Source organism: Anolis carolinensis, unplaced genomic scaffold (assembly GCF_035594765.1).
Source record: "Anolis carolinensis isolate JA03-04 unplaced genomic scaffold, rAnoCar3.1.pri scaffold_14, whole genome shotgun sequence".
Classification (NCBI taxonomy): domain Eukaryota; kingdom Metazoa; phylum Chordata; class Lepidosauria; order Squamata; family Dactyloidae; genus Anolis; species Anolis carolinensis.
In genome coordinates this window covers 4,059,605-4,086,925 of record NW_026943825.1, presented here as the reverse complement: position 1 = coordinate 4,086,925, position 27,321 = coordinate 4,059,605, and the positions used below count along the sequence as shown (strand labels likewise).

The following is a 27,321-nucleotide window of genomic DNA, read 5'->3' as shown; positions in this document are numbered from 1 at the left end:
TTTAGAGACCCTCAGGACCCTTCCCCATAGAAACAAGGGGTGCTTTCTGGCAACTACAACTCCCATCATCCCTCCCAGGGACCTCTAGAGACCCCCAGGACCCTTCCCTTCCCCTTCGAAGCCAGGGGTGCCTTCCTCTGGACTCCAACTCCCATCATTCCGCCCTGCAGCCCCGCCTGGACCGACTCACCCCACTGGAGGAAGTGCTGCACGTTCTTCTCCCTCCGCAAGGGGGCGGCGCTGCACTCCTGGAAGACGCAGAGCAGGAGGTCCAGCAGCGCCTCCAGGCCGGGGCCGGACTCCTCTTGCCCGGCGGTGGCGGACCCTCGCCCGGCTTCAAGAAGCGCCCGCAACCCGTCCAGGCGCCGCTCCACGGGGCTGCCCATCCTCGGGCCCCGAAGAGAGAGAGGGAAGCAGGCAGGCAGGCAAGAAGGAGCCCCGAGCCTCGCTCTCGCCCGCGCCCCAACTCCCCAAGAGAAGCCAAGAGGAGGAGGGAGGGAGGAGCCCCGCCCCCGCACACCTGGGCCAGGTAAGGGGCGGGGCTTCCGCGGGCAGGCCACGCCCTCCCACCTGCCCCAAGAGGGAGGCGTTTCCTTGCAAGACAGACTGCTGGCTGGGAGGAAGGCTTCTGCACAAAGCAGATATAGATAATAATAATAACAGTAGCAGTAAATAATAACAATAATAATAAATAACAACAATAATAAATTATAACAATAGCAGTAAATAATAATAAACAATAATAACAATAATAGCAGTTAATAATAATAACAATAGCAGCAAATAATAAATGACAATAACAATAGCAGCAAATAATAATAGCAAATAATAATAATAGCAGTAAATAATAATAAATCATAATGACAATAATAATAGCAGTAAATAATAACAATAGCAGTAAATAATAATAAATAACAATAACATTAGCAGTAAATAATAATAGCAGTAAATAATAATAATAGAGGTAAATAATAATAAATAATAATAACAGTAATAATAGCAATAAATAATAACAATAGCAGTAAATAATAATAAATAACAATAACAATAGCAGTAAATAATAATAAAAAATAACAATAACAATAGCAGCAAATAGCAGTAAATAATAATAAATAACAATAATAATAGCAGTAAATAATAATTAATAATAGCAGTAAATAATAAATAATAATAACAATAATAATAGCAGTAAATAATAATAATGATATACTATTGATAGTAATAGTAATACTAATGATAGTAATAACAGTAAAAATAATAATAATAGTAGTAAATAATAAGTACTAATGATAGCAATAGTAATAACAGTAATAATAATAATAGCAGTAAATAATAAGTACTAATGATAGCAATAGTAATAACAGTAATAATAATAGCAGGAAATTATAATAATAACTACTAATGAGAGCAATAGTAATAACAGTAAATAATTGTATGAATAATAATAGCAGTAAATAATAATTAATAATAACAATAATATCAGCAGATAATTAACAATAATAGCAGTTAATAATAATAAATACTAATGATAGCAATAGTAATAATAGTAAACAATAATAACAGCAGTAAATAATAACTAATAATGATAGCAACAGTAATAACAGTAAATAAATAACTAATAATAATAGCAGTAAATAATAAGGACTAATGATGAAAAGTGAACTGTTATACAATGAATCTATATTGCCCTCTGCTGGAAGGTGGGTGCAACTACAGCACACCTGGAGCAAGGTAAGGTAAAGGTACAATTTGGTGCATTTGGTACAATTAAAAAAATGAGTTTTTCAAATAACCTGGGCCTTCCTTTAGAAAGGAACATGATTGGACTAGGCGGCCTTTGGGGAACCCTTTGGACACTATGAACTCATGCCAAATAATAATAATAATAATAATAATAATAATAAACAAACACTTCCCAAGTGTCTAGGACTGTGTGATGTATTTTCGGATGATGCTGCAGATCCCAGTCGGGTGGCCTTTTGCAGTTGGCAGATCGTACTTTTGTCAATGTCTATTATTTCCAAATGCCGGCGGAGATCTTTTGGCACGGCACCCAATGTGCCCATCACCACCGGGACCACCTGCACTGGTTTCTGCCAGAGTCTTTGCAGTTCAATCTTGAGGTCCTGAGAGCGGCTGAGTTTTTCCTGTTGTTTTTCGTCAATGCGACTGTCACCTGGGATGGCAACATCAATTATCCAAACCTTGTTCTTTTCCACAACTGTGATGTCTGGTGTGTTGTGTTCCAGAACTTTGTCAGGCTGGATCTGGAAGTCCCACAGTATCTTTGCATGCTCATTTTCCAATACTTTTGCAGGTTTGTGATCCCACCAGTTCTTTGCTGCTGGGAGGTGGTACTTGAGGCATAAGTTCCAATGAATCATTTGGGCCACATAGTTGTGCCTCTGTTTGTAGTCTGTCTGTGCGATTTTCTTACAGCAGCTGAGGATATGATCAGTGGTTTCATCGGTTTCCTTGCACAGTCTGCATTTTGTGTCATCAGCTGATTTTTCGATCTTGGCCTGAATGGCCTTTGTCCTGATGTCTTGCTCCTGGGCTGCAAGGATCAGGCCTTCTGTCTCCTTCTTCAGGGTCCCATTTGTGAGCCAGAGCCAGGTCTTCTCCTTATCAGCTTTTCCTTCAATTTTGTCAAGAAACTTTCCATGCAGTGTTTTGTTGTGCCAGCTGTCAGCTCTAGTTTGTAGTGCGGTTTTCTTGTACTGGTTCTGCTCTAGTTTGTAGTGCGGTTTTCTTGTACTGGTTCTGCTCTAGTTTGTAGTGCGGTTTTCTTGTACTGTTTGTTTTGTCTGCTGTGCTTTGAGGAGTTTCTGATTTTTGACTTCAATCAAAGCAGGTTTTTCACTTTGCTTTACATATTCTGCCAGGGCATGTTCTTCTTCTTCTTCTATTATTATTATTATTATTATTATTATTATTATTATTGTGCCCTTTTGCCCATAGAGGCCAGCATTGCTTTTCTCTCCAAAGGAACATGATTTAATAAGGCCTCCTTGCCCCACCTTTTTGCAGAAAATCCCTGGGAGTTTCCTTCCTCTTGACTCATTTCCAACCAGAGAGATGAGGGAAGACTATCAAGAATGCAATTTGAATTTTTCTCCGACATTGAGGGCTCTTTGTGGAAAGCACAGCCTTGCAATCTCTCCCACCCGCCTTCTTTAGGAATTGGAATCATCCCTGGAATGTATTTAAAGGGAAAGGATCGTATGAAACAGCTGGCGAATGCCTCTCCTAGGAGTCCTAGTCCATCATAAGCTGAATAATAATAAATAATTATTAATAAATATTAATATTATTATTAAATATTATTATTATTATTATAACCCTAAACACTTGGGAAGTGTTCGACTTGTGATTTTGTGATACGAAATCCAGCATATCTGTCTTGTTTGCTGTGTCATACTACGTCTTTGTGTCAATAACGAGTCAACAACGTGATGCAGCAGCAAAAAAGGCCAATGCCATTCTAGGCTGCATCAATAGCATGGTGCTGGGATCATAGTCCCGTCTCTATTCTGCCTTTAGAGATAAACATTAAGAACTTTAAGAAGTTATATAGCTGTTCGGCATTGGAATTATGTTGCTTTGGTGTCTCCTTCTCTGGAGCTGAATGGCCCTCTGTCGGGAGGGCTTTGATGGTGTCCTACCTGGCAGGACATGGACTGGATGGCCACCTTGGGCTCTCCTTCAACTCCATATTATTATTATTGATATTACTGATAATGATGATCTAGTCTCTTTATCTTAGAATCCTAGAGCTGGAAGAGACCTTCAGTCTGGATGGCCATCTGTCGAGAGGGCTTTGATGGTGTCCTACCTGGCAGGACATGGACTGGATGGCCAGCTTGGGGTCTCCTTCAACTCCATATTGTTGTTATTATTATTATTATTGATGATGATGTAGTCTCCTTAGAATCCTAGAGCTGGAAGAGACCCTCAGTCTGGATGGCCATCTGTCGGGAGGGCTTTGATGGTGTCCTACCTGGCAGGACATGGACTGGATGGCTACCTTGGGGTCTCCTTCAACTCCATATTATTATATAATAATATATTATTATTATTAATATATTATTATTATTATTGATATTACTGATAATGATGATCTAGTCTCCTTCTTAGAATCCTAGAGCTGGGAGAGACCCTCAGTCTGGATGGCCATCTGTCGGGAGGGTTTTGATGGTGTCCTACCTGGCAGGACATGGACTGGATGGCCACCTTGGGGTCTCCTTCAACTCCATATTATTATTATTATTGATGATGATGTCTCCTTCTTTTAGAATCCTAGAGCTGGAAGTCTGGATGGCCAGACTCCCTAGAGCTGGAAGAGACCCTCAGTCTGGATGGCCATCTGTCAGGAGGGCTCTGATGGTGTCTCCCTACCTGCCAGAACGACTGTAGGGTCTCCCTAGAGCTGGAAGAGACCCTCAGTCTGGATGGCCATCTGTCAGGAGGGCTCTGATGGTGTCTCCCTACCTGCCAGAACGACTGTAGGGTCTGTAGGGTTCAAGACTCTATTGTGTAAGATCTACAAAGATACTCCGAGGAACACCTCTCAGCAAGCAAGAGTCCAAAAGTGGCAGGCTCAATCAAACATGGAACCTCAAAATCCATGGCTGATACCGGATGAGAAACTACTCAACTACACAACGGAGAGACACTTCCAAGTGGCCAGCTTCTGGTCAACAGAAATATAGTATAAGATCATGAGGTTCCATGTTTGAGCCTGCCACTTTTGGACTCTCGCTTGCTGAGGTGTTCCTCGGAGTACATCAATTCGCTTCTGACACTATAAATATTTTTTTTTTCTTTTTCTTATTCTCCACTTTTTCCTCCATCCTTGGGCTTGGCCGTCCGCATGAGTAATGCTTAGCCACGCAGGGAAAAAAATCCGAGCAAGAATGCTGGGAAGCGTTCCAGGAAAACCGACTTGGCTGGCTGGCTCGGAGCTCCAGGAAAGCCTTTCTCGAGCCAAGTGACTCCCTTCCTTCCTTCCACAGCCATCATCGCCGGCTTCCAATCAGGATTTTCACTTTTTCCTCGATTGGGTCAAAGGCATAAAAGTCCCTCTAATAATTCAACCAACAAACACTATCCCGGTGTCGACTTCTCAGGTTTTCCAAGGCCTTCGAGACTTCTAAAAATACTGTATATACTTGAGTATAAGCCTAGTTTTTCAGCTTTTTTTTTAAGACTGAAAAAGCCCTCCTGGGCTTATACTCAGGTGAGGGTCCTGGTTGGCTTAGATTTGGGTCAGCTTATATTCGAGAATATATGGTATATTTATTATTTTTCTCTATTATATTTATTATTTGCTCCTGGTTGGCTTAGATTTGGGTCAGCTTATACTCGAGAATATATGGTACATTTATTATTTTTCTCTATTATTATATTTATTATTTTTCTCTATTATTGTTGCTTCTATTACATTTATTTTACTCTATTTTTTATTATTAATACATTTATTATTTCACTCTGATCTTATTATTACATTTTTTTTTTACTCTATTATTACAGTATATTCTCGAGTATAAGCCTAGTTTTTCAGCCCTTTTTTAAAGACTGAAAAAGCCCCCTTGGCCTATACTCGGGTGAGGGTCTTGGTTGGCTTAGATTTGAGTCAACTTATACTTGAGAATATATGGTACATTTATTATTTTTCTTTATTATTATTGGTATTATTACATTTATTATTTTACTCTATTATTATATTTATTATTTTTCTCTATTATTGGTATTACATTTATTATTTTTCTCTATTATTGTTGCTACTATTACATTTATTTTACCCTATTTTTATTAATACATTATTTCACTCTGATCTTATTACATTTATTATTTTATTTTACTCTACTTTTATTAATTTATTATTTCACTCTGATCTTATTACATTTATTTTACTCTATGATTACATGTATTATTTTCCTGTATTTATTATTATTACATGTATTATTTTACTCTATTATTATTAAAAGGATACATAAGCACATTTATATTGAAGATGAGAATGATTTAATCAGAGTTGGACAGTCTTATCCTAAATTTGAGCTTGATGTAAATATTCAAAAACATTTAACCTACTGATACCTCAATTAATTTAATTGTATTGGTATCGGTTTTTATTTCTGAAATTTCCCACCCTCGGCTTATACCGGAGTCAATGTTTTCCCATTTTTTTGTGATAAAATTTGGTGCCTCGGCTTATATTCAGGTTGGCTTATACTCGAGTATATACAGTAAATCAAAACACAAAAGAGAGGCGGTAGCAACAAACATCGAAAACCAATTTTAATGTCAAGTGTGTGGATGGAATATATATATATTTTCAAGAGCTCCTCCGTCTTTAAGAGCGAAATGTATTTTTTGTTCCCTTCCGCTTTAATATGCTTCTCCATTTTCCTTTGGCAGAGAGAAAAATAAGCCATGTATGACTTGTGTTTGCAGGTCTAAAACCCCAAATCCACCTATTTTTTTTCTCCCCAGGAAAATACAAATTTACCCATTAACTCCTGCAATGTTTCCTTAAGACTCATATTTTCACAACTGGTGGGAAAAAAGTTCATTTTTTGGGACATTTTCCCCCAAAATAACTCTCAATATGTCAATGTTGGATCTTAGTTATCTCCTGGGATTGTTTATAGCAACTAAGGCTGATGGGAGATGTAGTCCCAAATTGCTTATTTGAAACCACTGGTCACATGTTTAGATAATATGTATGTGTATATAGGGAGTTTGTTTACTTTGTGTTTAGGCCAAAATAATTCCCCGCATTGTTTATCAAAGGCACAATGGTTTTCCCAGAGCAATTGGTGTGAGACGCTGGATTCTTTACACCATAATCCATCCCTAGTATTGCCAAAATTATACTAAAATATGATCAGAAGGAGAAGTGAGTGTACAATGAGAAAAAAGAAAGTGAGAGTAAGTTGGAGTATCATGGGCAAATCCGAAGATTTACGCAAATGCCGTTGAGTTTCAAATAAAAAATTGTGTGTCGGAAAACGTTGCCATGACTGTTGGAAACATGCCGAGAGGTCACCATAGCTTTAAAGAGTGAAACAATTAAATAATAGGAGACCACGATAGATCTAAAGGACACCTACTTTCACATCTCAATAATGGTAGAAATTCACCCAAATGCTATAGTTTCAAATAAAAAATTATGTGTCGGAAAACGTTGCCATGACCGTTGGAAATGTACCAAGAGGTCACCATAGCTTTAAAGAGTGAAATGATTAAATAATAGACCACACTAGATCTTTCACATCTCAATAATGGTAGAAATTCACCCAAAATGCTATAGTTTCAAATAAAAAATTGTGCATCGGAAAACGTGGCCGTGACCATTGGAAGCATTGTATAAGCAGGCTGAGAGGTCATCATAGCTTTTAAGAGTGAAACGATTAAATAATAGGAGACCACGATAGATCTAAAGGACGCCTATTTTCACATCTCAATAATGGTAGAAATTCACCCAAAATGCTATAGTTTCAAATAAAACATTGTGCATCGGAAAACGTGGCCGTGACCATTGGAAGTATTGTATAAGCGTGCTGAGAGTTCACCATAGCTTTAAAGAGTGAAACGATTAAATAATAGACCACGATAGATCTAAAGGACGCCTACATCCACATCTCAATAGTGGTAGAAATTCACCCAAATGCTATCGTTTCAAATAAAAAATTGTACATCAGAAAACGTGGCCATGACCGTTGGAAGCGTTGTATAAGCATGCTGAGAGGTCACCATAGCTTTTAAGAGTGAAATGATTAAATAGGAGACCACGATAGATCTAAACATCTCAATAAGGGTAGAAATTCACCCAAATGCTATCGTTTCAAATTAAAAATTGTGTGTCAGAAAACGTGGCCATGACAGTTGGAAACGTGCCGAGAGGTCACCATAGCTTTAAAGAGTGAAACGATTAAATAATAGGAGCCCATGATAGATCTAAAGGATGCCTACTTTCACATCTCAATAATGGTAGAAATCCACCCAAATGCTATAGTTTCAAATACAAATTGTGTGTTGGAAAACGTGACCATTGGAAGCGTTGTATAAGCATGCCGAGAGGTCACCATAGCTTTAAAGAGTGAAACGATTAAATAATAGGAGACCACGATAGATCTAAAGGACGCCTACTTTCACATCTCAATAACGGTAGAAATCCACCGAAAAGCTATAGTTTCAAATAAAAAATTGTGCATCAGAAAACGTGGCCATGACCGTTGGAAACGTGCCGAGAGGTCACCATAGCTTTAAAGAGTGAAACGATTAAATAATAGGAGACCACGATACATCTAAAAGACGCCTACTTTCACATCTCAATAACGGTAGAAAAGAAGCACCGAGTTGTGAGTTTCGAGCTCAGCCAAGGCACCGTGTGATGCTGTTTGTGGCAAAATCCTTAAGAGAAATACGCAAAGTATCAGTGGGAACAAGAGAGTCCCTTTCTCCCCTCGATTTGATGAAAAGGTAAGGGACGGCTGGTCCCAGACAACCAGAGGACATTATTGCCTTAAACACATCAGAGGTTGTATTAAACATTTTTTAAAAAATTACTATTGTGCACAAGCTTCTTTTCATTTAAGAACGAGGCGGGGATTTCTTTTATGTTGTCGTTCTCAGTTTCGAGCCAAAGTTGCGCAGTTTGTAAGTTTCTGAGCCGCACGACGGAAGGGTCATTCGTGCCGGCGTTTGGACGGCGGCACCAAGTGCGGGGGCAACTCGGCGGGCAACTCGTGGCCCTCCAGCTTGACTTTGATGAGGTGGTTGGCCAGGGCAAACTCCTCGTCGTCCAGCAGCCCGTCCTTGTCCACGTCGGCCAGCTTCCAGATCTTGCCCAGGACGGTGTTGGGCAGCTTGGACTTGACCATCTCCTTCTTGGCGTTGGCCCCTGTGATCTTGCCGTTGACGGGCGAGAGGGTGTAGAAGATCTCGTCGTAGGTGGGCTTGTCCTTGCTCACCACCCACTCCGCGTCGTCAATGCCCTCGCCCGCCCCTTCGCCGTAGCCGTGGCCGAAGGGCCCGTTCATGGTGCCCTCGAAGGCCCCGCCCTTGACCGCCTGCGTGGGCATCTGCGACTCCTCCTGCCGCACCATCACCATCAGCCGGGCAATGTCGTTCGCCAGCATGTCGTCCACCGCGTCCAGCAGCTTCTGCTTCAGCGGCTGGAACTTGCTGAAGTCTTGCGTCAGGAGCTGTTCCTAAGGAGACGGAGAGAGAGCGGACCGTCAGCAACACGACTGCAACCGTCTCGCAAAAGAATGCATCGGAGTTGCTCAGATGGTATGGAGTTGGATAACATCTTCCCACTGAGAACAGCAAGCCAGCTGCAATTAACTGCAATGAATCACTCTGACCAGGAGGTCATGAGTTCGAGGCCCCTTGGAGCCTATGTTTGTCTTGTCTTTGTTCTATGTTAAAAGGCATTGAAGGTTTGCCTATATGTGTAATGTGATCCGCCCTGAGTCCCCTTCGGGGTGAGAAGGGCGGAATATAAATGCTGTAAATAAATAAATAAATAAATAAATAAATTTGTTGGACCAGCCATATGACCATTTCAAAGTGCAACATAAATAAAAACAAGGCAAAAAGGATGGGTGGACAGCAGCTCACCTTCTGTTTGCCGTCAAAATCTTATTTTCCTGATTCTTCTTTCAGGAAATGTGCTCTTTTCTTAATTTATTTCCAATATTTATATTCCGCCCTTCTCACCCAAAGGGACTCAGGGCGGCACATGAAATATCTGAAACCAATGATGGAATGTAGAAAGAAACCCACAACAAATTTATGCTAAGAAAACATGCTAAAGTACATCACAGACTGCTGTTTGTATTGTATTGTTTGTACAAGAAATCTCACAAGGGAGAGGGAGCAAGAAGCAGATCACATAAGCTTGTGTTGTCGAAGGCTTTCATGGCCAGGATGACAGGATTGTTGTATGTCTTTCAGGCTGTGTGGCCATGTTCCAGAAGTATTCTCTCCTGACGTTTCACCCACATCTATGGCAGGCATCCTCAGAGGTTGTGAGCAGGCCTGTAGCGAGGGGGGGGGGGGGGTTTAGGGGTTCAACCCCCCGCCCAAAATTTTTCAAGTTATAAAAAAAAATCTCGTTTACTCATGAATTTTAACTGGTTAACCAAATCCCCATGCTAAGTCTATGAGATGCAAAACATTAAAAGAGTCCCTCCAGGCACTATCTCAAGAAGATATTGACAGGTTTGTAGCGGGGAGGGGTATGTGCTAGAGGTTCAACCCCCCCCCCCCAAATTTTCAAAACCCCTCCCGAAATTTTTTTCTGGCTACGGCCCTGGTTGTGAGGTATGGATAAACTAAGTAATTATCTGATTACTTAAAAAATATCTGATTTCTTTCCTTTCCTTACTTAGTTTATCCATACCTCACAACCTCTGAGGATGCCTGCCATAGATGTGGGCGAAACGTCAGGAGAGAATGCTTCTGGAAAAGGCCACACAGCCCGAAAGACATACAACAACCACATAAGCTTGTATTTCCTGCACTATATGAGAAAACAACTCAGACCCATCAGTGTTGGAAAGTATAATATGTGTTGATCTTTTCCCAGCATGGATTAAATTATGCCACAAAAGCAACAGAGTAAGCATCTTTCATACACCGAAATCTCACAATAGGAATTCAGCTACGGAAGCTGGCTCAGTTACTTCAAACAGTCCTTCATCATCCCCAGATTTCCACTGCTATCCATTTAAAACCTTGGTGCAAACACTCACAAAGAGGTTCAAAATAAAATGTCTTCATTTTTTATTGGTATAATTGTTTTATTGTTGTATCATTGATATTTTTTATCGGGCTAGGCCCCATGTAAGCCGCCCCGTGTCCCTTCGGGAAGATGGGGCGGGGTATACAAATAAAGTTGTTGTTGTTGTTGTTGTTGTTATTATTATTATTATTATTATTATTATTATTATTATAAGCATCTCCACCACATGTCTCTTTTCTTGATAGCTTTCAGGATAAAAAGGCTTTCTCTGATTATGGTGGATCTTTCTTGTCCTTGCAAAAGGACTGTCAGAAGATCATTTGTTGGGGGACCTAAAATTAGATAGTAATGGATGTAAATATCTGTGTCGAAGTTCAGCATATGCTGGGCAGTCAATCAAAAAATGTTCAATATCTTCCACTATTTGTTCTCCCCAGACACAAAATCTCTCATTTCTTGGGATGTTACAGTAGCGACCAGTTTGCATCATAATACCGAGTTGTTCAAACCTGGCCCTGGTGTATATTCTTCTTAAGGGTAACAGAACTGGAATAGTCAAATAGTGTTCTAGATGAATATTCATTTTGTGGGAGGCTAAAAACTTTGTGGCAGAAGATCTACCTATACTTGCTAGGTCCAATTGAGCATAGATATCATGGGTGCGTTGCATGAGCACTTGTTTTGCCCTAGGTCCTAGATCATTCAAAAATTGTAAAGGAAGGCCAATTTTAGCCATCTCATTGTTTAAGGCCACTACAAGTTGCCTTTGCTGCATGAGTCACTTTGTTATGAAAGTCAAGGCCCAAAAGTTTGCTCTTATGGAATTAAAGATGTGGTAGGGGAACAAGTTGCCTTTGCTATAGGAGTCAGATTATTATGAAAGTCAAGATCCAAAAGTCTGCTCTTATGGAATTAAAGATGTGGTAGGGGAACAAGTTGCCTTTCCTGCATGAGTCAGATTATTATGAAAGTCAATATCCAAAAGTTTGCTCTTATGGAATTAAAGATCTGGTAGGGGAACAAGTTGCCTTTGCTGCACGAGTCAGATTATTATGTGTTGGAAATTCCACAACCTATTGGAAATAACTGCACCATAACCTTATTGAAAAGGTAAAAATGACGTCACTTCCGTCTGGCAAATGAACATGTGGAGACAACCTTTTGAAAACCACTAGTCAAGAAAAGCATGACCTTGTTAGAAATCAACTCTTTGAACAAGTGATAATTCATGTAATGGCACACAGGGAACTCAGCTGTTAAACCAAAGAACCATGTATTTAAAACTGCCAAGGACAAAGACATGCCACTACAAAAATATATCTGATTAGCAGAGGATGGTTGATTTTTTTTTGCAGTTGTAATTGTAATGGCTCAAAAGATTCCCTGAAACCTGCAATCAGAGATAAAAATAAAGTCTTATTTGAAAAATAATATATCTAGTCCAGTCAACATAGTAGCTGCTACATTTCCCACCCTCGGCGTATAATAATATTAATAATAATAATAAATATTTATTTATATCCCGCTTTTCTCCCTCATTAGACCCAAAGCAAGTCATTTTTTGTGGTAAAATTAGGTGCCTTGGCTTATATTCGGGTCGGCTTATACTCAAGTATATACGGTAGTAGCAGTAGCAATAGTAGTGCAGTATTATATTACACTCTGACCAGGTAAAACAGTACAATTCCAAGTCATATAGCACCCTCTTCAAAATCTTCAGTTTTAAAAATCTTCTGGAATTATGAATACTATTTATTTGCAAAATAATATGAAATACCTTTGGTCCCGAGTACTGAGCAAATCGTACCTGCATCTTCCGGAGGTTGGGGAAATCCCCCGGCGAGATCTGGTGCTCCCGCTCGATCTTGAGATAGATCTCCCCCAGATTGTTCACCAGCTCCTTCTTCTTGCTCTCCTTCCCAAAGACGTTGGGCATCTCCTTCTTCAGGGAGCTGATGATGTAGGCATGGACCTGTTGTTTATGTCCGACAAAAGGCGAGAAAGAATACAGCTTTGAGTTCACCAGGTACGAAAATAGGAAGCTTACTACACTCTGGAATTTGCAGACAAAGGAGTCACAAAAGGTCTGCTTCTGAGGGTGACAAGAGGCTGGATAGACATCTGTTGGGAGTGATTTGATTGTGTCTTCCTGCAAGGGGTTGGACTAGATAGCCCTTGGGGTTCCCTTCCAACTCTAGTATAGTATAGACTTTCTGGGAGTCCGCTGGAACCTCCCTTCTCTGGAGGTTTTGAAGCAGAAGCCGGATGGCCATCTGTCGGGAAGGCTTGGGTGGTGTCTTCCTGTCTGGCAGAAGGTTTCTACTAACTAATAAGAATGATATTAATAAGAATATTAATATTAATAGCAATATTAACAATATTATTACTAATAATGTCAATATAGGAATATTAATAAGAATATTATTAATATTAATAGCAATATTAAGAATATTATTACTAAATGTCAATATAGGAATAATATTAATAAGAATATTATTAATATTATTAGAATATTAACATTATTATTACTAATAATGTCGTTATAGGAATATTAATAAGAATATTAATATTAATAGCAATATTGACATTATTATTAATAATAATGCCAATTTAATAATTTTAATAGTGTTAATAATAGTAAGAATGTTGGTGGTGGTGGTGCTATGTCCTTCTCTGGAAGTCTTTAAGCAGAGGCTGGATGGACATCTGTTAGAAGGGATTTGATGGTGTCTTCCTGCCTAGCATCATTATTAGTATTATTATTATTTGAAACACAACAAGATGAGTCCACAGCAGACACTCTGCTGGCTGTTATACTGGATTATTATTATTATTTGTAATTTAAGCTATTATTATCCTATATGTATATGTGTGTGATATTATTATTATTATTTGTAATTTAAGCTATTACTATCACACACACACACACACACACACACACACACACACACACACACACACACACATATATATATATATATATATATATATATATATATATATATAAATAAAATTTAAGCTTTTTATTACCTGATTACATTCCTTTTTAACTGTCCACATGGGTAAATCTAACTCTTTTCCTGGCGAGATTAGCGCACCTTCAAGAATTAGCCCTGGGGACAGAACAGATAATATGGGCTAATTCTCTGATTTTGGGATCGTTCGGACTCACCTTGGCCAGCCGGGCCCGTTTGATGAGGTCGTTGAGCTTCCGGAGGGCGGCGTTTCGAGGCAGCGACTGGATGTCCTTGAAGAGATCCTGCTCCTCGGCCTCGAAGAGCTTCCGGTTGTCCGGGATGAGCAGCGGGTGGGACCAGAAGGAGCCGATGTAGACGCGCACCACCTCGGGGGTGTTGATGATCTTGCCCAGCGACCACATGAGGGCCCCGTAGACCCGCATCAGCTGCTGGGTCTCGATCTGGTCCGCCTTGTTCAGCACCACCCGGATCTTGTCCTCGTGGTTCTTGAGGGCCTTGATCACCTCCGAGAACTCGTCCGAAATGTCCAGCTTGTGGGCGTCGAAGAGCAGGATTATGCGGTCCACCCGCTCCGCAAACCACTCCAGGACGGCTGCAAAGTCGTAACCTGGGGGGAAAATCAAGGACAACGTTAACACCAGAGGGAGTTAGGCTTTCACAATCTGACTCTTACAGCAAAGGTAACTTGTTCCCCTACCACGTCATTAGATCCATGAGAGCAGACTTTGGATCTTGACTTTAATAATAATCTGACTCTTGCAACAATGACAACTTGTTCCCCTACTATTTCTTTAATTTTGTTAGAGCAAACTTTGGGATCTTGACTTTTATAATAATCTGACTCTTGCAACAAAGACAACTTGTTCCCCTACCACTTCTTTAATTCCGTTAGAGCAGACTTTTGGATCTTGACTTTCATAATAATCTGACTCTTGCAACACAGACAACTTGTTCCCCTACCACTTCTTTAATTCCGTTAGAGCAGACTTTTGGATCTTGACTTTCATAATAATCTGACTCTTGCAACAAAGACAACTTGTTCCCCTACCACTTCTTTAATTCCGTAAGAGCAGACTTTTGGATCTTGACTTTCATAATAATCTGACTCCAGCAAAGACAACTTGTTCCCCTACCACTTCTTTAATTCTGTAAAAGCAGACTTTTGGATCTCGACTTTCATAATAATCTGACTCTTGCAACAAAGACAACTTGTTCCCCTACCACTTCTTTAATTCCGTAAGAGCAGGCTTTGGGATCTTGACTTTCATAATAATCTGACAGCAAAACTGAATAATCTTACAGCAAAGGCAACTTTGACTCTTGCAGCATTTCTCTATTCATTCAGTTCCCTCTTTTTGTTCAGACTGGGATTCAAGATTACCAAAAAGTCAGAAAATAAACATATAAACAGTATGGCCCTTGCATGTGTGGAAGACATGTTCCTCAACTTTCCATGGAAACAAAAGACTGTGGATAATTAAAAAAAACCTATTGAAATTCACTAAGAATTCACAACGTCTAGTATAATAATTCTGGAGGAAGCATTCCACAGAATGGCCACAGAATCCCCAGAAGATATATTTCATTGAATGCAAAATAATTAGGGAAACATTATTAAAAGCAGATGTGTGATTATATAGTGCTATCTAAAGGGAACATGATATAGCAGACAAACGAGTGCTGGATTTGTAGAAGTGTCTGGAGTTGTGTATTTGTAGGTTGGTATGTGCACGTTACTGTTAGTGTGCTTGGTTGTAGTTTAGTTTTTTTTACTGTGCTCGGTTCCAGTGATATATATTATTTAAAATCTGGGTCTTTGTATTATTGCGATTTTATTTATTATGTTTTATTTCTGAATAAAATCTGGAGAGTCAGGACTCGGGACGTCAAGGCTTAGAGATATAGCTATGGCTGATACAGACCTAAGCAGCTCTGATCCGGAATATTTTCCAATAAATGTAATGCTCAAGGAATTCCTCAACGAAGTCAGACCACAAAGACTTCTAATTCTATTCCTTTCTGGGAACTTCCCAAATTGGTGCATTTGTCTGCTTTTCATAAGGCCCATTTCGACACCTGGTCAAGTTTCCCAAAGTGAAAGGAGGAAGTGCTTTTGTTTGCAAAACCACAATTTCCCCAATTTTTACGAACTTCTACTTAGTGGCTAAGAAGACAACACAGCCAGTATATTCAAGGGGTTTTTGAGGCTTTGAGGTGAATACCAACTCAGACAACCGGGGAGATAAATGAATGTTTTCAACACAACTTGCAAAAGTTGTCTCATTTGGGATGATGACTGCCAGCACCATCTTGGAATAATAATAATAATTATTATTATTGAAGTCAAAAATCAGAAACTCCTCAAAGCACAGCAGTCAAATCAGTACAAGAAAACCGCACTACAAACTAGAGCTGACAGCTGGCACAACAAAACATTGCATGGAAAGTTCCTTGACAAAATTGAAGCAAAAGCTGATAAGGAGAAGACCTGGCTATGGCTCACGAATGGGACCCTGAAGAAGGAGACAGAAGGCCTGATCCTTGCAGCCCAGGAGCAAGACATCAGGACAAAGGCAATTAAGGCCAAGATCGAAAAATCAGCTAATGACCCAAAATGCAGAAACCGACGAAACCACTGATCATATCCTCAGCTGCTGTAAGAAAATCGCAAAGACAGACTACAAACAGAGGCACAACTATGTGGCCCAAATGATTCATTGGAACTTATGCCTCAAGTCCCACCCCCCAGCAGCAAAGAACTGGTGGGATCACAAACCTGCAAAAGTCTTGGAAAATGAGCATGCAAAGATACGGTGGGACTTCCGAATCCAGACTGACAAAGTTCTGGAACACAACATACCAGACATCACAGTTGTGGAAAAGAAAAAGGTTTGGATCACTGATGTTGCCATCCCAGGTGACAGTCGCATTGACGAAAAACAACAGGAAAAACTCAGCCGCTATCAGGACCTCAGGATTGAACTGCAAAGACTCTGCCAGAAACCAGTGCAGGTGGTCCCGGTGGTGATGGGCACATTGGGTGCCGTGCCAAAAGATCTCAGCCGGCATTTGGAAATAATAGACATTGACAAAATTATGATCTGCCAACTGCAAAAGGCCACCCGACTGGGATCTGCACGCCTCATCACACAGTCCTAGACACTTGGGAAGTGTTCGACTTGTGATTTTGTGATACGAAATCCAGCATATCTATCTTGTTTGCTGTGTCATACTATGTTGTTATGTCAGTTATTATTATTATTATTATTATTATTATTATTATTATTATATTTTTGTATCCTGCCTCCATTTCCCCAAAGGGATTCAGGGCGACTCACATGGGGACAAGGCCAACAACACAAGTTAAAACACAGAACAATCAATTAAAAACATAACTACAGTAGAGTCTCACTTATCCAAGACTCGTTTATCCAAGGTTCTGGATTATCTAATGCATTTTTGTAGTCAATGTTTTCAATATTTCGTGATATTTTCGTGCTAAATTCGTAAATACAGTAATTACAACAAAACTACTTTTTCTGTCAAATTTGTTGTATAACATGATGTTTTGGTGCTTAATTTGTAAAATCATAACCTAATTTGATGTTTAATAGGCTTTTCCTTAATCCCTCCTTATTATCCAAGATTTTCGCTTATCCAAGGTTCTGCTGGCCCATTTACGTTGGATAAGTGAGACTCTACTGTACATAAAACAATAAAACACATCAACAGAATTAAAAACAGGACAATAATAATAATAACTAAACATTCAGGGGGTAAAATTGTGTAAAAGTCTGAATAGGTCTCCTAGGACAGGGGTCCTCAAACTTTTAAAGCAGAGGGCCGGTCCACAATCCTTCAGACTGTGGAGGGGCCAAATTATCATTTGAAAAAAACAACAACGAACAAATTCCTGTGCACACTGCACATGTCTTCTTTGTAGTGCAAAACAACAACAACAATGAAAGAACAATACAATATTTAAAAATGAAAACAATTGTAACCAACATAAACCTATCAGGATTTCAATGGGAAGTGTGGGCCTGCTTCTGGCCAATGAGATAGTCAAGTTAATTAGGATTGTTGTTGTTGTTGTTGTTGTGTGTCTTCAAGTAATTTCAGAATTTGGGCAAGCCTAAGTCTAAAATTATTTATTCATTTACTACATTTATTTATTACATTTATAACCTGCCCTTCTCACCCCGAAGGGGACTCAGAGCAGCTGTATGTACATACAATATATTATATTATTAGCACAGCACAATATTTGCATTATATACAGTAGAGTCTCACTTATCCAAGCTAAATGGGCCGGCAGAAGCTTGGAGAAGCGAATATCTTGGATAATAAGGAGGGATTAAGGGAAAGCCTATTAAACATCAAATTAGGTTATGATTTTACAAATTAAGCACCAAAACATCATGTTATACAACAAATTTGACAGAAAAAGTAGTTCAATACGCAGTAATGCTCTGTAGTAATTACTGTATTTACGAATTTAGCACCAAAATATCATATATTGAAAACATTGACTACAAAAATGGCTTGGATTATCCAGAGGCTTGGATAAGTGAGACTCTACTGTATTACTATATTGAACTATACTGTAATATTATATGTAATATATATCATATAATTAATATTATTATATGGTATTATTATTAGTATTATATTGTATAACATTATAATATTATAGTATTTTAATCTAATGATTTTATCTTATATTGCTGCTATAGTCCCCCCCCCCCACGTTTGAAGTTTACTGAATGGCATTGGTGGTTGTTTGATTTTATTACTGTTGTATAAACCTTTGTTTTAACTTCTGTTTTATTATCTTGTGTTTTAAACTGTGTATATTGTTGGTGTATTTGCGCTGTTACTTTTGTAACATTGTGAGCCGCCCCGAGTCCCCACGGGGAGATGGTGGCGGGGTATAAATAAAGTTTTATTATTATTATATGTATATACAATACATTATATTATTTAAAATGATATAAAAATATTATGTTATAAAACTGAGGGCAGGGGCCAGGTAAATGACCTTGGAGGGCCGCATCCGGCCCCCAGGCCTTAGTTTGGGGACCCCTGTCCTAGGAGGTACTAGCAGTGCCCGTAGCTTATGGGAATCCTTTGTTGGCCATAGCAGTGAATAGCCTTGCAGCCTCAAAGCCTGGCCATTTTCTTCTTATGGGAATCATTGTTTGCAATCTAGAATACAATACAATAGGCTTGCTGCTTGGAAGGGGCAGAGGAGCAGTCTCAGTAAACACTAAAACCATAAAGGGTAAGGAACTGTGATAAAGTGCAATAATCAACAATGAGTTGTAAGCGGGCTGAGTATCTGGTGGGACTGCTTACTCAAATGCGCACTGGAACATCCACGCTACATAGTGTTATGGGAAGGGCAGTCTTTTCCCAAGGCCGGGGTCAGCATTATGTGTGACCGTGTAAATTGGCGACACGAGAACAATCTGTATGCAAAAAGGAAGAACATGCTTATTCTAAACCTAAAGGGAAGTTGCGGCTGACAAAGGGCCAAAGAGGAACTCTGCCCAAAGCACATTCTTGTATTCCTCCAGAGGTTACACCAATGGCGGGCTTGAGGTCACAGAGGGTTAAGGCTTTCCCATGCTCTCCGTCCCTCTGGGCTATTTCTAGGTCCTCCAGTGCGACTCCGAAGGTATTCTTGGGCCAGAAGGCCTTCACTTCCATAGGTTTCACCATCATTTGCAGTTTCGGGTATCCACACAAAGCCCAGGAATTTATCTCCCACAGATACGGGTTCGAATCCTAGCATAATCCCTGTGAATTTATGATGTTGTGCTGACTGTACTGCCTATGTTTTGTTTTGCACTTGTATTATTTTGCATGTCACTCTTGAGTGTTTTGTGAGCTGCTCTGAGTCCCTCTGGAAGATGATGGCGGGATATAAATAAATAAATAATAATAATTATTATTATTTATTACACTTACAGCGATACCTTGATTTACAGGTTTCATTCGTTCCGTGACTGAGTTCTTAACTCAAAACTGCTCTTACGTCAAATCAGATCTCCCCATTGAAATGCTATTTTATTTATTTATTTCTCACATTTATATCCCGCCCTTTTCACCCGAAGGGACTCAGGGCAGCTTACAACAGTGGCAACAATTAGATGCCCATACAAATCATTATAAAACAACACATAAACCAGTTAAAACTATAAAAATACATAAAATAAAAATACCCTATCAATCCGTTTCAGCCTCCCAAAAACCATAGCAATAATAATAATAATAATTTTACAGTAGAGTCGCACTTATCCAACACTCGCTTATCCAACGTTCTGGATTATCCAACGGATTTTGGTAGACAATGTTTTCAATACATCATGATATTTTGGTACTAAATTCGTAAATGCAGTAATTACTACATAGCATTACCATGTATTGAACTACTTTTTCTGTCAAATTTGTTGTATAACATGATGTTTTGGTGCTTAATTTGTAAAATCATAACATATTTTGATGTTTAATAGGCTTTTCCTTAATCTCTCCTTATTATCCAACATATTCGCTTCTCCAACGTTCTGCCGGCCCGTTTATGTTGGATAAGTGAGACTCTACTGTATTTTTATACCCCGCCCCATCTCCTCAAGGGGACTCGGGGCGGCTTATATGGGGCCAAGCCCAGGCAAAACAGACAATATAAAACACAACAATAACACAAATCCAACAATAAAGCAAGTCATAAAACAAATAAAATCATATTTTAAATAAAAGAAATTTTTAATGTTATGCTTTTGTAAATAAGAAAAAAAACACTTTGTAAATAACATTTTAAAATACATTAAAGAGAATATAAATTGCACGCATTGACGAAAAACAGGAAAAACTAAGCCGTTATCAGGACCTCAAGATTGTATTATTATTATTAGCTGCCCTGAGTCCCATACTGGGTGAGAAGGGTGGGGTAGAAATACTATAATAAATAAATAAGTATTATATTGTATTAAATTATAATATTATCAATATTATATGTATACACAATATATTATTACCATAGCACAATATTATTAAATGAATGAACAATATGATAAATGTAGTAAATAAATATTTAAAAATAAAAACAATTTTAACCAACAGGATTTCAATGGGAAGTGTGGGCCTGCTTCTGCCCAATGAGGTAGTCAAGTTAATTAGGATTGTTGTTGTTGTGTGCCTTCAAGTCATTTCACAAGCCTAAGTCTAAAACCGAGGCCGGGGGCCAGGTAACACTTGCTAAGTGTCCGACGTGTGATCCAATACAACAGCCAGCATAGTGATCTTGTTTGCTGTGTCCTAATCTTGTGTATCAAATAATATATTATACCTAGTAAAGCCCTGACAGTGCAGAATAAACAGAGAAAGCATTCCTAAAAGCGCTTGGCTGTCGTTTTTATTGGAATGCCTGTGCATCTTTTCCCAGCAGGAACACCCAAAGTACGCACTTCCTTCCCATTTCATAAATCCTGGGCTTGTGTGCTTAGAAGGAAACCCTGCCGGGGCTCAATGGGGCTTACCCCTGGGTAAATGTTTAGGACAGCAACGGAGAGGAAAAGAGGCAATAATACATTTTGACACGCGAATGCATGCACTTCCTAGGGAGAGTCACCTGGAAAAACACTCAACGCCTTGGACTCGGCTCCAGTCACCTTGGCTGACCTGCTGGACCCATCTGTGAGGGACCCATTAATATTTATGGGAAAATGCAGCTGGAAAAAAAAAGATGTTTCTGGGACATTTTCCATGCCGTAAACACTGTCAAGTGTCACTTTGACCTCCAGATCACCTGGAATATGTGACTGTTTCATCTCTGTAAATTATTGGTTGGACTGGAAGACAGGAAGGAAAGGAAGGAAAGGAAGGAAAAGTGTGAAGGGAAGAAAGGACACAGAGGGAAGGAAGGAAGGAAGAAAAAGGAGGGATGAAAAGAAAAGTGGGAAATGGATGAAAGGAAGGGACGAAGGAAAAGATAAATGGAGGGAAGAAAGAAAAAAGGGAGGGAAAGGAAAAGGGGAAAGGAATGAAGGGAAGGATGAAAAGGAAAGGAAAGAAAAGGAGGAAAGGTATGAAAGGAAGAAAAGACAAAGAGAGGAGGAGAAGAAAGAAAATGAGGGAAAGAAAGAGAAAAAAGGGGGAAAGGGATGAAAGGAAGGAAGGAAGAGAAAGGACAAAGGTAGGGAGGAAAGAAAGAAAGAAAAAGAAGGGAAAGAAAGGAAAAGGGGGAAGGCATGAAGGGAAGGAAGGAAAGGGAAAGGAGGAAAGGTATGGAAGGACAAAGAGAAGGAGGGAAGAAAGAAAGAAAAAGAGTGAAAGAGAAAGGAAAGAGGAAAGGTATGTAAGGAAGGAAGGAAGGGAAGGAAGAACGGAAAGAAGAAAAAGTATGAAGTGAAGGAAAGGACAAAGGGAAGGAAGCAAGAAAGAAAAAGAAGGGAGAGAAAGAAAAGTGAGGAAAGGAAGGAGAGAAGGAAGGAAAAAGAAAGAAAAGAGAAAGAAAAGGGGGAAAGGTACGTAAGGAAGGAAGGAAGGAAGGGAGAGAAAGGAAAGAAGAAAAAGTATGAAGTGAAGGAAAGGAAAAAGGGAGGGAAGCAAGAAAGAAAAAGGAGAAAAAGAAAAGTGGGAAAGGAAGGAAGGAAGAAAGAGAAAGGAGAAAAGGAGCGAGGAAAGAAAGAAAAAGAAGGGAGAGGAAGAAAAGTGGGAAAGGGATGGATGCAAGGAAGGAAGGAAGAAAGAAGGAAGAGAAAGGACAAAGGGAAGGAAGCAAGAAAGAAAAAGAAGGGAGAGGAAGAAAAATGGGAAAGAGAGGACGGACGGATGGAAGGACGGAAGGAAGGTAGAGAAAGGATAAAGGGAGGGAAGAAAGAAAAAGAAGGAAGAGAAAAGAAAGGATGAAATATATGAAGGGAGGGGGAAAAGGACAAAGATTGGGAATAATCTTACAAACCAAGCCTCGCACTTAACGAAACAGGTTACGTTTCACATACAGAAAACAGAAGTGACACGATAGCCATCTTTAAATATTTGAAGGGATGCCGTGCACAAGACAGAGCGAGCTTATTTTCTGCTGCTCCGGAGGCCAGAAGGTGAAGCAAAGGGTTCGAATTGCAAGAAAAGAGATGCCATTTAAACATTACAGAAAGACAAGAAGGAATGTCTCAATGGTAAGAATGGTTTGACAGGGGAATGGACTGCTTTGGAGGGCAGTGGACTTTCCTTCTTTAGAGGTCTTTTAATAAAGGAAATACATTTTATATATATATACACACACAGAGAGAAATATATTTAACTAGGTTGGTTACCTGGAGTATTAAAAAAATTTTTTTTTTCATTGTACAAAATGCATTGGGTTGTGGACAAACTACAACTCAAGTGAGTTCCAGATCCATCATAATTAGAGTTCTGAGTCCTCTTAGATTGCAGGTGAACTACCATATATACTCGAGTATAAGCCGACCTGAATATAAGCCAAGGCACCTAATTTTACCCCCCAAAAAATGGGAAAACATTGACGTTGGATAAGCGAGATACGTATAAGCCGAGATACGAATAAAATGGCATTAATTGAGGCATCAGTAGTTTAAATGTTTTTGAATCTTTACATCAAACTGTAATTTAAGATATGACTGTTCACTTTGATTAAATCATTATTTTCATCTTCTTCAATGTAAATGTGCTTATGTATCCTTTTAATAATAATAACAGAGTGAAATAATAAATGTAATAATAATAATAAATGCAGTAAAATAATAAATGTAATAGAGTAAAATAATAAATGTATTATTACAGTAGTCTCACTTATCCAACATAAATGGGCCAGAAGAACGTTGGATAAGCGAATATGTTGGATAATAAGAAGGGATTAAGGAAAAGCCTATTAAACATCAAATTAGGTTATGATTTTACAAATTAAGCAGCAAAACATGTTATACAACAAATTTGATAGAAAAAGTAGTTCAATACGCAGTAATGCTATGTAGTAATTACTGTATTTATGAATTTAGCACCAAAATATCATGATGTATTGAAAACATTGACTACAAAAATGCGTTGGATAATCCAGAACGTTGGATAAGCGAGTGTTGGATAAGTGAGACTCTACTGTAATAATAAAAATAGAGTAAAATAAATGTAAAAATAACAACAATAATAGAGAAAAATAATAAATATACCATATATACTTGAGTATAAACCGACCTGAATATAAGCCCACCAGGACGCTCACCCGAGTATAAGCCGAGGAGGTTTTTGTTCAGTTCTAAAAAAGGGCTGAAAAACTAGGCTTATACTCGAGTATATACAGTATACATCCCAGGACCTATAAATCTTAGAAATCATAGTGAATTCTCCCCAACACTCTCTGGTATATATGTTCAGTTGTTTAATAATTCCTCTGTTTACTGTGTGCCAAAGAAAAGTATAGGAAAGGGTTATAGGAGAGGCAGTGGGCGGGGTCATGCAAATTCCACACCAATGGAAAGAGTAAAACACTGGGATGTCTGTGGTGGAGGAAAAGCAGAAAATTTAGGATGAAATTGTCCCCGTATGAAGGGCTTCCCTTGGGTGGTGTGGAGGACATTGGCAGGGCTCTGGGACATCTTCATGGCGCTCGCCATAACCTGCAATGTCATTGGAGAGAAGACCATTGGTGTCTGAGTAGTGGGAGCTATAGCTGTTTGTGGAAGTGGGAGCTTGTCTGTGTAAGTGGACACCCCCAGCCACGCACACACATACATATTTTTCACTCTCTGTTTTATGCTGGAAATCCAATTCATTTAACCAGCTAAACAGCCGAGCCTGCATTCTTTGGCAGTAGGGTAAAGTACAAGAAAACTGCTAAGCCTACATTTCTCTCTCCTGAGCCGAACATCCTGATTTCTTGCTAGCCGGGTCAAGCCGATTCTTATCTGCGATAGGCAGAATTTCCTGTTAGTGGCTAGCAGGGGGAAAGAGACGAGATGGGAGTCAATATAGCTGGCCTTCCCTTTTTAATCCTTATGGGATGAGGCTACTTGAACTCCAGACTCCTAGCCAAGTCTTCTTCCCAGGATCCCTCTTTTGAAGATGATTTTGCTCTTGGAAAAAAAGAAAAGTGACTTTTTCTAGCATTTCAGAAATCGGTCAGATATTGGGACCGCAAATCTTAGTGTAGCCAAGAGACTGCTAAATCGCTTTGGGAAGATAGGGCAATTGACAAAGTTTTATTATTATTATTATTATTATGACACAGGAAACAAGATAGATATGCTGGATTTCGTATCACAAAATCACAAGTCGAACACTTCCCAAGTGTCTAGGACTGTGTGTTATATTATTATTATTATTATTATTATTATTATGACACAGGAAACAAGATAGATATGCTGGATTTCGTATCACAAAATCACAAGTCGAACACTTCCCAAGTGTCTAGGACTGTGTGATGTATTTTCGGATGATGCGTGCAAATCCCAGTAGGGTAGCTTTTTGAAGTTGGCAAATAATAATAATTATTATTATGGCCTCCAGTGGTGCAGCGTGTTAAAGCGCTGAGCTGCTGAACTTGCAGACCAAAGGGCCCAGGTTCAAATCCCGGGAGCGGAATGAGCGCCCACTGTTAGCCCCAGCTTCTGCCAACCTAGCAGTTCAAAAACATGCAAATGTGAGTAGATCAATAGGTACCGCTCCAGTGGGAAGGTAACGGCGCTCCATGCAGTCATGAGGTGTCTACGGACAACGCCGGCTCTTTGGCTTAGAAATGGATATGTGCACCAATCCCCGGAGTCGGACATGACTCGATTTATCGGGGAAACTTTTGCCTTTACTTTACCTTATTATATTGACACAAAGACATAGTATGACACAGCAAATGAGATATACCCGTATATACTCGAGTATAAGCTGACCCGAATATAAGCCGAGGCACCTAACTTTACAAAAAAAAAAAAAAACCTGGAAAAACATTGACTCCAGTATAAGCCGAGTAGGTTAAATGTTTTTGAGTATTTACATAAAGCTTAAATTTAATAGAGTAAAATAATACATGTAATAATACAGGAAAATAATAAATCCAGTAAGATCAGAGTGAGTGTATTAATAATAAAAATAGAATAAAATAAATGTAATAGTAGCAACAATAATAGAGAAAAATAATAAATGTAATAATACCAATAGAGAAAAAGAATAAATGTACCATATGTTCTCGAGTATAAGCTGACCCAAATATAATAAATAATAATAAAACTTTATTTATACCCCGCCAAGCCAACCAGGGCTGAAAAACCAGGCTTATACTCGAGTATGTACAGTATATGTTGGATTTCGTATCACAGAATCACAAGTAGAACACTTCCCAAGTGTGATGTATTATTATTATGAATATGTTTTATGGTTTTTTTACTGATTCAAATAATATTCATTTCTGTTTTGATGTTTGTATATTTGTGCACCTTCCCAGAGCAATGCCAGGGGAACCCCAAGTGGCCAGCTGCTTAAAGGAAATCTAGTTTAATGCCAACGTTGTAAACTTTGTTTGTGTTTGAAATACATTATAACTGTATCCTCAATTGGCTTCTGACACAACAAATAAATAAATAGATAGATACATAGTAGCTTGGAGTCTCCTTTGTGTAGAGAAAAGTAATAATAATAATAATAATAATAATAATAATAATAATAATGGCAGCAGTGCAAAAGCATCTGAGAACAGCACCAGGTTGAGAGAGCGCATTCTATGATAATAAACAGTCGGACAGCATCTAGGAGAGAAGATGCTATATTTAGCTGTCTCCCTGACCGGGACACTTGGCATTCGCAGCCACGTTCTTCCTTTCCAAGGAGCAGGAGCCTTTCCCCAATTACAAGGGCCAGGCTCTCGACAACCAGCTCAGAATGCTATTCCTACTTGGCCAAAAGGAATGGGCAGTACTAGGAGCAAAAGGCAGCGGATTCCTGGAAATGTTTAGCACAGAGAGAGGAAGAGTGTTTCTGCAGCCAATTTTAAAGATGGAAAAAATGATTAGGTTTTCTGTGCCTAGGAATGAAAAAAATGTCTGCATTCATCGGGTTTAGAGTTGCAGAATCCTCCGGGAAAGAAAAAAAAATTGTGATGAATCAGAGTGTTTAAGCTGGAAAACTGAAGAAAAGCAAAGAACCGCAAGGCATGAGGGTAAGGAGACTTTGCAACCGAAGCAGGGAACATATTAACTTTGCAAAGAGTGGTAAGTCCTAGGATGTATAGTTTACCTGCAATCCAAGAGTATTCTGAACTCCACCAGCACTGGACCTGGACCAAACTTGGCACACAGAGGCCCCATGAGCAGGAAAAAATACTGGAGGTCTTTGGGGAAAATTCACCTTGATTTGAGGGAGTGGCAGTTCACCTAATGCATCTAGAGGAAACTTGCCCAACATAACAAACTTTAAGTACTGATGGCGTTTCTGGGGGGTTAACCTGGCATGATGTGAGTTGTAGTCCACCCACAACCTTCGTATAATTAAAAAATTGACTCTTTATAATAACCTGGGCAATGCCGGGTACCCAAGCTAGTAATAATAATACCAGTTTGGACGTCACAGTAAGTGTGT

The 27,321-nt window shown here is 39.2% G+C and overlaps 2 protein-coding genes across 4 annotated transcripts in view; both read right to left on the bottom strand.

Moving 5' to 3' along the window:
• cdc42bpg (CDC42 binding protein kinase gamma) overlaps positions 1-811 on the bottom strand; it is a 63,461-nt gene extending 62,650 nt beyond the window's left edge. The window contains exon 1 of one of the 3 annotated variants that reach the window (XM_062965455.1): positions 191-811. In XM_062965455.1, coding sequence (XP_062821525.1) covers positions 191-386 — 196 coding nt within the window. In that variant the 5' untranslated portion in view covers positions 387-811. The remainder of the gene's footprint in view (positions 1-190) is intronic. The other 2 variants (XM_062965456.1, XM_062965454.1) reach the window with 2 other exon arrangements.
• Positions 812-6,290: 5,479 nt separating this feature from the next.
• The window catches only part of ehd1 (EH domain containing 1), a 30,047-nt gene continuing 9,016 nt past the window's right edge, over positions 6,291-27,321 (bottom strand). The window contains exons 4-6 of the mRNA XM_062965458.1: positions 13,932-14,344; positions 12,567-12,731; positions 6,291-9,221 (exon numbers count right to left, since the gene is read on the bottom strand). Coding sequence (XP_062821528.1) covers positions 8,697-9,221; positions 12,567-12,731; positions 13,932-14,344 — 1,103 coding nt within the window. The 3' untranslated portion in view covers positions 6,291-8,696. The remainder of the gene's footprint in view (positions 9,222-12,566; positions 12,732-13,931; positions 14,345-27,321) is intronic.